Here is a 9,930-nt window from a genome sequence, read left to right as displayed (position 1 = left end):
ATCAAAACTTTTCAGAGCATTTTACGCCTGCAGTCCCATTTAAAATAATGTGTAGATGATTTTTTTTGGCTCTGTACCAAGAAAAGGGAACATTTGGAGGTAAAAAGCAACGAATGAAAGTCATCCACCTCTTGATAGGATGCTGATTTCACTCCATATTCTAATTTTCTCTTTAATAATCATGCTTCTAGAAGTTGTGCTATCCCCAAATTACCTGCAAGCTGACATGAAATTTAAAAACATTGAATATTAGCACAGAAAAAAGAGACTGTAAACGCTTCAGCCCACATCGGTCCAACACCACACCCATTCTGCTCCCACCTGGATTAGGTTGTAAAAAAAAAAAAAAAAAAAAACACACACACACCATAAACCCTTCAGACATCGAAACACAGCCGTGGTGCAGACAGAACAGCTGGAAACGTGAACAGACATAAACCACTCACCACTGCCGCTGGAATGAGCAGAAAATGATCCTAAAGATCTCTAACAACAGAAGAATCTGATGGCGTTTCAGTATCGTCTTGTTTGACAAAGTGGAGATCAGCTCTGACCAGTCGGTGTCTGTTTTCATACCTCTTAGGGCAAATAAAACCACATTACATGGTTGATTATGACTCCAGCTCCCATGATGCAGTGGTTCTCGTCTTCCTGCTCCGGTTCTATAATCCATAAAGGCGCCTGTTCAGGGAGACGCAAACAGTCCCACTAACACTTTGTAGTGAAAAGACGGCAGGAGACGGAGGAGAAAAGTGTCTCGTGGAATCCTCCTCCTCCTCCTCCTCCTCCTCCTCCTCCTCCTCCTCCTCCTCCTCATGCTCTGGCGGTTACTTCTGCAGCTCCTGTGGCGTGCTGAAGGTCTCGTAGACGTTGGCCGCGAAGTCCTTCACCTGGTCGTTCATCAGCAAGTCCTGAGAGAGAGAGAGAGAGAGAGAGAGAGAGAGAGAGAGTTAGAGATACTTACAGAGAAGAGCAGAAAGGACCAACACTTATTCTGCGCTTTTGTTTTCCATCTTAACATTTCTTGATATTCTGTGTTGGGTTTTTAAGGGAAAGTCAAATTGTACAAAAGTGGGAATCACCCAATTTAACCATTAAAATAATGTATTATGACGTAGTTGTAACAATGTCACATCATGACTTCTGTCTAAAGCATTAACTTGTTTAATATACAGGACATCACAAACTAACGTAGTGTTTGAGCAGTCATTAGTGCTGGTTAATGTTTTAAGTCCCCAAATCTACAGATCTAATGAGGGAGCTAGATTTAAGTTTTGTTGCCAAGATGAGAAATCTACAAAAGGTTTTGTAATTTCAAAAATATTCTAATGTGGTAAAAGAAGAAAATCTCTTCATTTAATCCTGAAACTATGATTTCAATCAGAAACTGTCCGGTCAAAGAGGAAGTGAAGATTACGATCTGATGTCTGATGCCAGCATTCAGTGCTTTGATACTCGCTGCGTTTCAGTCGCTGCCAAAGAAAAATGGAGCTTTGACACGCAGCCTTAGCAGTCAGTGCTAATAAACAATCCCAAAGCACAGATGAAAAAGCTTTTGAAGCACCTAATAACAAATTCACCCTCACAATCTTATCAGGGAGCTGCACCTGTTGATCAACTGTCTAAACAAACAGCAGACAGTGTGTGGACTTTGTGTTCAGATAATTGAGCCGAACAAGTGCAGCCTGAACGGTGGGTCTGAGCCAGCCGTTGGGATCTGTTTGTCTAATTTGGTGGCGGACTGACTGGAGGCCAATTACCGACAAGTGTACTTGGCTTTGGCAAAAAAACCCCAGTGGTGACTGAGGCCTGCTTTCACCTGAACAAAGTGGCTGGGCGTCTCACTGCAGATGGTGTTGATCTGACCGTTGATGATGGGGATGATCTTCGCCAGCGGCAGACTGATTGCAGACAGACTGGATACAAACACAGACAGACAGACAGACAGACAGACAGAAAGGAGCTGAGTAGAGGGTCCGAGTCAACATGGAGCTCTGTGTCGGGACTTAAAACACTCTTTTCTATCAACTTCTGTTTACCTGAATGTTTGTCTACAATCCTGTCAATAAAAAATAATAATAATTTACTTGTTACATTACTTTGACTTTGCATAACTCATGAAACAGGCGGTCAAACTATTAGTGGTTCTTATGGCCACAAAAACCAAAACATTAGCTGACCTATCAGGCGACGAGCTGGGGGCGGAGTCACCGGGCGGCGGGCGGAAGAACTCGGCCAGATTGTCGAGCAGCCGAGAGAAACCCCGGTTCAAGCAGGCGTTTAGGACCGTGGTGAAGTCTGGACTGGAGCCACAAACACACACACCAGAGTCTCAGAGCACACACACACACACACACCTACAGGTACACAAACAGGTGACATGCTAATGTGGCGGCTACCTGTCCAACATGTCTCTGGTCTCGTTTAACAGTCTGATGGTCACTGCGTCGTTTTCTGTCAGCCCGCACGCCTGGACGCAAGAGACACAAGACAGAGAATGTGTGTTAAAGGCACAGGCGCTTCACCTGTGAGTGCTGCTGTGTGTCGCTCTCTGTGTGCAGTCACCTGGTCGGCGAGCGCGTTCTCGTCGTCAGCCAGCATGTACCAGGACAGCGGCCGACCGGAGCCGGCCTCCACCTCTGCTCGGATCCAGCTCAGCTGCTGCTCCAACTCCAGCAGAGACATGCTCTGCTTCAGAGACGTGCTGGAGACCACAGACAGCTCATCAACATCTGGATAAACGATTTCTGATTCAAGCCTCCAAAACGTGAAATAACTAAATCACATTTCTGACATTTTTACAGTCTTAATAATTAAAACATTAACCAAAAATACAAAAACGCAGCAGGCACTGGGGCAGCACAGACGACAGTCAGCTCCTCGAAGTCTGAGGCCATTATTCTTCCCTGGAAAATGGTGGATTGCTGTGGATTGTGGTTAAGAGAGAGCTGAACCGAAAGGCGAAGCTCTTGACCAGTCGATTTACGTTCCAGCCCTCACCTATGATCAAGAGCTTTGGGGAATGACTCAAAGAACGAGATCGCGCCTGCTGCCACAGCGACCAGACCCCGGATGAGCGAAGGGAAATGGAAATGTGGATTAGTTCCACTATGCATTAGACACTCACCCTCCCAGTGAGCTCTGCACTGCTTTCTTCACTACTGTTATCAGCTCTGTCAAACCTGGAGAAACACACACAGTCAGAGGAGAAGCTGTAAGAGTGTAATGACAGACTGAGGTAAACAAGGATGAACAGGGCTGTGGTAGTGTTGTGCTCCTATCAGATGTGTGTGTGTATCCTACCATCCCCTAGTAGATGCTGGATACTGGACAGGTACTGCTGCTGCACATCTGGGGGAGCCAGAGGAGTCTAGGAGAAGAAAACAAAACAAAAGTCACACTGAAAGTCTTCCAACAGTGGCATCCTGCTGATTCGACAACATACATTACTTACAAGCTGAACATTTTCTCTGAAACTCCTCTGAAACTTTATCTGCAAACACTAAAACGTTCAAATGTTTCCGCCGTATTTACCTGACATTCCCCACTGCCTTACGTCCCATCCACAAAACCTGTTTCACCAGGAAGTCCCTTCATGGCGTCTTAAATGCCCCCGGGGCAACTAAGCATGGGGTAAACACTTCCAAAAAACTGAACGTAACAAGCTGTCATTTAGAGGAAATTATTCAACCACAAAGGACGCAGAGACTCCGTATTTTAAGACTTGTTTACAGTGCAGGAGGGCTGCAAGTTGGAGAAACCAGAATAACTTGTTGCTTAGACTAGAGCTGCTTTTTTTAATAATCCACAAATACTTCTGTCGTACTTTAAGCTTTCTCTGGTTGCAGCTTCTCAAATATGAGGATTTGACATTTTTCTTTGAATATGTTTGGACATTTAATGGCACCAACTGAGAAGAAACAATTTATAGACACTAAAACGATAAACACGGAGAAACGATGAATCAAAAACACAATCAGTGGATGAAATAACTGTAAGCTGCAGCACAAGCTCAGAGTGAGATGGACAAGATGAGGATTGACAGCACAGGAGCTTATCTAACGGCAGAAAGTAACAGCGCTGCATTAAAGTTATTATTCTGAACTTATATTGCGTTGCTCACCATCGAGTTCTTGCCCACAGAGTTGTCCAGGTACAGGTATCCTCCTATGATGTTCAGCTGGACCCTCAGCAGAACCACCAGCATGCAGGTGCTGTACACTCCCACGACGGTGCGGGTGAAGCCTGAACAATAAAGCATTTCACAGGATTGACGTTGACGACTAGTTTGTGACGTCTGTGTGACATGACACCGAGTATGTAGGATGGTTTAGTGATGTCTGAGGTGGAGAGCAGAACTTACTCATGATCTTTAAATCATCCCAGATGTCCAGCTTATTGGCTGGTCTGTGAGACGATGTGAGAGAAGAAAAAGCTGCATCACTGTTTTGTTTGACATCATCAAGACTTTACAGCCCGTTTTTCTATTCCACCACACGGAATGAAGTTATACTTCAACACCGAATGTTGGATAAATGGCAGCAAACGGGCATATTTGGGTAGACTGGGGCTGCAGTAGCTCAGTGCATAGGGACATGGCTAGGGAACCTGAGGGTGGACTGGTAACTGGGGAGGTGCTGGTTCCCCTCCCCCCAGGCACTGCTGAGGTGGCCTTGATCAAGCTACTAAAGCCCAAACAGCTGCAGCGGCGCTACGCTACTTTCTCTCCCCACTTTTGATGTCTATACTGCAGAGCTCACATGGACTCAGGCAGGTGGACAACAAACGAAACACACATGACAACATGCTGCTGTGGTGATGACGCATTATTCACAAAAAAATGAGTAAAGTATTTCAAATTAAATTCTTCTTTGAATTGCATTATTATAATATAATCCAGCATTGGCTGTTCTACAGTATATTATAAATCATAGCATGTTTTCTCCTTGTGTGATATCAGGTTTCTATCTACCGTCTGTGTGAATCCATGTGAACGCAGCACAAGTGTGTGAATTTCTGCATTTCTTCTGTGTCTGTGTTTCCGTCTACATGTGCATGGGTTTACATAAAAACTGAGTGAAAAAAAGAATTTAAAATAATGAATACAGAAGCAAATATGACACCATCTTGGCCTTAAACAAATAAGGCACTTCTACTCACTTGGTCTTGAGTATTGCAGTGAGGCTTTCTGAGTTCAGCTGACTGATGATGGCTTCTTTGAGTGGAGGGAGCATGGACAGCACTGCAACACACACACACAGTCAAAGCTGAAAAGCTGAATTCTTCAATGTTTTCCTGACAACATGAAAGGATTTCTAAGGGATTATTAGTGACGGGGACAAGTGTAAAGTCATTACCAGTCATGTTGCAGGTCCTCTGGTTGCTTTCAAAGTGGAACTGTCGTCTGGCCTGAGCGATGTACTCTGTCGCCTCCCTCTCCTGGATCTCCCTGATCTTCTTCTGGGCATATTTACCCAGGAAGTAGACTCCTGGAAGATCACAGACGCATGAGTAGCAGCACTTACTAACATCAAGCATCCATCACACTTCCAAGATGAGTCTGATGTGCATGTAGGGTCAACCTGCAATGTGTTCGAGCACAAATCTATACTTTGGAATAGATGCTGCTAATAATCTACACTTTTAGTTGCTGGTTTCATTCAAGAAGATGAGTCATTTAGTGAAAAAACACACCTCTTATGCTTCTCTTTCTTTCTCTTTTCTGTTGAAACCCATATACTCTCTCACAGGTGTGCATTACAAAATTGTCCTCAGGCATTTTGACTCATGCTGCCATATGTTTTACTCATTTGGCGTCCAAAAAGTTTAAAAAACTTAATCAATACTTAACAAATCCACCAGTTTTCAGTGACTTTCAGTGCCTACTGAACAGGAGAAAGTCACTGCTTGATTAACTATTAGTAATAATTACAGGATAATTAGTGGTTTAACTTTACAACATGATAAACGAACCTGCAGCTTCCATAAAGCCACAGCAGATAAATCACACTGACACTCAGTGGTCAGCAGTTTAGTTATATCCAATTACCTTAGTGCATTCTCACCTCGCAATAAAGAAGCTTAGCGACAAATTAATATGCTAACACTTAGCATCCGTCAGGGCTGTTCTCATGGGTGAGACGTCACGCCAAACTCCATTGAATTTTCTGTCAATTTAAGGATGTCTTGCTTATTCGCAAAGACTCCAATAATATATAACAAAATGCCTTTATTGAATCGTCTTGAGTCATTTTTACTGCGGTTAACAGCCAGAAAAGTCCACAGTGTTCATTTCAGTAAACTTTAACTTCTGTCATGTAGTTTTGCCTGAATTCTTTACCATTGAAGTACACCATATGAGTTGCCACAGAACTCCCCTTTATGTAGTAAATTATACCGCTAGATGTAGAATATACATGCCGAATTAAAATGACACACTAATCGATTCTTAAATGCTCTTTAAATATAAATTTTAAAGCACGACTTCAACCGGCAAGTAAGAAATTATGATACTTCATTTTTTTCTCAGTGCAGTCAGGCGCGTTGCTAGTCATTGCTAGTTCAGAAGCTAGCAGGCATACCAGTTACCTCCTATTACAGCTCCGGTGAATATAAATTTCCTTTTGTGGCGTTTGACAAAATTCCAGACAGATGAAAACATCGTGGGACAGTGAAGGGTTCAGAAACTAAAACCCCCAAAACGCTCCGCACATTTAACTTTGCGCTTACTATTTAACGGACATGGTATCTGAAGAGTTTCGGCTAGCTAGCAACTCCTTGCTAACATGCTAACTGTCAAAAAGTATGTCGGTCCATGAAGGCAGAGCACATAAAATAACTTCCGGTTATGTATTTCAAAATAAAACAAGAATTGAGCTCTACACGTTAAGTGAAGACAAATCTTTTTAAAGGAGCATTTGAATTTTTGTCTTTCAAAAAAAAAACGATAAAACGAAAAAGATAACTACATTTGCAAAATAATAAAAAATGAAACACTGTCTCCAAAATACCGCAAACATATCTTTGGTATTCCTACGCTGCAAATTAATGTTAGAAAAATGTCTTAAAAATGTGACATTAATTTCCCAGGCTGACAGAAATGAGAGTTTCATTGTGTATAGTGGAGATAGAGACTGCAATGAAAAGCACCAGAGCTCACCTCTATAAATACAGTTATTAGTGATTTTACTGCAGTAATGTACAGAAAACTGAGGGATATTCAAATTATTTATACATTTTGAGGCACTCACTTTATATATTTTTCATGACTTTAGCACAAAACCTTACTCTGCTTGATGAGCCAAAAAAAAAGAATCAACCCTGAGTCAGTAAGAAATGGTAGTCATAAATCAAGCTTTTATTTTGTATGCAAAATCCCTTCATTTCCGGTATACGTACCGCGAACTGACGTCCACTTGACGCATCAGCCTGAACGTGGAACTGGTCCGTCCCGTATTATCTTCCCCCGCCACTCTGGGTGCACGGCAAACTCTATGGACGAACCTGGAAGTTGAAACAGAAGAAATAAGCCACTAATTCTCTCCGCTCTTGGATAATGTCGCTTTTGTTTAGTTGAGTTTAAGTAGAGGCAGTTGCCATGGGAACAGAGAAGGCCAGTGACGCTGGCAGTTTCTCTCCCAGTGATGCGGAAGTCGAGAGGTGGATGGCCAGCGCCTTTGGCATGGTGAGTGATTAATGCCAGTGACTGGGATCAATCAGTCAGGATCTGAGTAGTTCTTCAGACATTCTCCGTTTTAAAATTATTTCATGTTCATATTATGCAATTTTTTAAAAGAAAAATCTGCTGGTTCAAGCTTTTCAAACCTTTTTATGAGCAAAACTATTAAGAAATTACTGTAAGAAGCAATTGGCAGATGAATAAATAATGGAAATAAATGTCATTTGCAGCTCTAATCTTGTGCTGCGTTCTCCATGGGTGTGTGTGTGCTGATTTCTCTCTGCCTGCTGTAAATGTGCTGCTGCCAAAGGCCAGAGATGCTCTGGAGAGCGGAGAGGTGCCTGTTGGATGTCTGATGGTCTACAACGATGAAGTCGTGGGGAAGGGGAGGAATGAAGTCAACGAGACCAAGAATGTAGGAAGAATGAAAGACTGTCCTGCCTTTCCATTTTTGATCAGTTCACCAAACACCCAGACCAAGAGAGAATGAAACTAAAGTGACCAAACCACCACAATAACTTCATATTCAGGCTAACAAAACAAAGTGGGCCGTGCCAAATTCATTCATATATCACTTTAAATTACATTTACATCAATGAGCATAGTTAGAATATCCAGGTGTGTTTTAAACCTGCCACACTCTTAAATCCTTCATTTTTCAAACAGAGTTTGGTATCAGGTTTATCAAAGAGAACATGACACTTAAGGTATTACATAACATAGGCTATCTGTGTCTGTGTGTGTGTGTGTGTGTGTGTGTGTGTGTGTGTGTGTGTGTGTGTGTGTGTGTGTGTGTGTGTGTGTGTGTGTGTGTGTGTGTGTGTGTGTGTGTGTGTGTGTGTGTGTGTGTTAGGCCACTCGTCATGCTGAGATGGTGGCCCTGGACCAGCTCCTGGACTGGTGTGGCCACAGCAGCCTGGATGTGCGCAGGGTGTGTGAGCGCACCGCCCTGTACGTCACCGTGGAGCCCTGCATCATGTGTGCTGCAGCCCTCCGCCTGCTCAGTATCCTCCCCCAACCTCTCTGCCTGCCTGAGTATGTCTGAGTGTGTGTGTGTGTGTGTGTGTGTGTGTGTGTGTGTGTGTGTGTGTGTGTGTGTGTGTGTGTGTGTGTGTGTGGAGGACAGCTGTCGTTCCTTCACCAGCGGTCAGATATCCCGGTGGTCGTGTACGGCTGCAGGAACGAGCGCTTTGGAGGCTGCGGTTCAGTCCTGGACGTTTCCTCTGCAGACCTACCTCAGACCGGGAGCACGTTCAAGGTCTGCGTCCGTCCTCTTTGTCTCATTCTGTTCTTGGAAAGTGCTGCAGGCTGCTTGTGTGTGTTAGTGTTTGAGAGGAGGCCTCAGATTAACTGTTCAGTCATCAAATATGGGTGGAAGATGGTGTATATGACCGTGTGTGTGTGTGTTCAGTGTGTTTCAGGTCACAGAGCAGAAGAAGCTGTAGCGATGCTGAAGACTTTCTACAAACAGGAGAATCCAAACGGTGATTTTCTTTATTTTTGTCTACTTTTTTTTTCCCTTTCTTCTCTTCTATTCTCATTTTATTTCTTCTATTACTTCCATTAAAGATTTTTGTGTCTCATTTGTGATCTCCTCTCTCTCTTCCCCTCCTTTTAATCACATCTTTTCTACACCTTCATCGTCCTTTCTCCTTGTTTTTTTTACTGTTTCTCAGGAATACTTCAGTTCTTTACTGTTCTCTCCTTTTGCTGTTGCCATTCTCTTTCCTGTTAACTTCCCTCCTTCCCTTTTTCTTTCTTTTCTTTCTGCCATCTGTTAACGGCCCGTCTAGCCTCTCGTTCCTGCTGATTTCCCTCCCTGCATCCTTCTTTCCATTTTTCTTTCAATACATCCTCCACTTCTGCCTTTGTTGCTGTGCTTCTCCTCATCTTTTCCTCCACCCTCTCTTCTTTTCCTTTCTCTAACAGTGTTGTCATTTTTTTTTCCAGCCCCGAAACCCAAAACAAGAAAGGACTGAGCTTCTCCAGAGAAGTCAGCTGCAGATTAGATGTTTACATTACTTGTATTTACATTTTTTTAGTTTTATATTCAATAAACGGGCTGAACGAACGTGTGTGTGTGCTGACAGACCTCCTGTTACATTAGCTGCTCTTCCCTCAGCGGTGCAGCAGGGGGGGCCGTGGCCCACTGAAGGAAATGTGCTCTGAACATCCTCACAGGAGAGAAAAAACCAACTCTTCATGATGAACCTGCTGCCTCCAGTGTGACACTGCAGTTAAAACCCTCCTGT

The 9,930-nt window shown here is 43.4% G+C and overlaps 2 protein-coding genes across 2 annotated transcripts; one reads left to right on the top strand and one right to left on the bottom strand.

Moving 5' to 3' along the window:
- Nucleotides 1–778: 778 nt before the first annotated feature.
- pex3 (peroxisomal biogenesis factor 3) lies at nt 779–6,774 on the bottom strand. Its single transcript, XM_070849618.1, has 12 exons — nt 6,589–6,774; nt 5,358–5,489; nt 5,161–5,242; nt 4,364–4,407; nt 4,124–4,245; nt 3,304–3,370; nt 3,128–3,182; nt 2,566–2,704; nt 2,400–2,470; nt 2,181–2,303; nt 1,820–1,916; nt 779–911 (listed from the first exon to the last, which is right to left on the bottom strand). Exons 1-12 carry the CDS (start codon nt 6,659–6,661, stop codon nt 828–830), a joined length of 1,089 nt encoding a protein of 362 aa, XP_070705719.1. The 5' UTR covers nt 6,662–6,774; the 3' UTR covers nt 779–827.
- A 700-nt stretch (nt 6,775–7,474) lies between these two features.
- Nucleotides 7,475–9,749, top strand: adat2 (adenosine deaminase tRNA specific 2). Its single transcript, XM_070849670.1, has 6 exons — nt 7,475–7,684; nt 7,989–8,093; nt 8,532–8,682; nt 8,830–8,936; nt 9,090–9,162; nt 9,629–9,749. Exons 1-6 carry the CDS (start codon nt 7,598–7,600, stop codon nt 9,655–9,657), a joined length of 552 nt encoding a protein of 183 aa, XP_070705771.1. The 5' UTR covers nt 7,475–7,597; the 3' UTR covers nt 9,658–9,749.
- The last annotated feature ends 181 nt before the right edge of the window (nt 9,750–9,930 follow it).

This window comes from Pempheris klunzingeri, chromosome 18 (genome assembly GCF_042242105.1).
Source record: "Pempheris klunzingeri isolate RE-2024b chromosome 18, fPemKlu1.hap1, whole genome shotgun sequence".
Lineage (NCBI taxonomy): Eukaryota > Metazoa > Chordata > Actinopteri > Acropomatiformes > Pempheridae > Pempheris > Pempheris klunzingeri.
The sequence above is the reverse complement of the archived record's forward strand: the minus strand, read 5'-3'. Positions and strand labels throughout refer to the sequence as shown.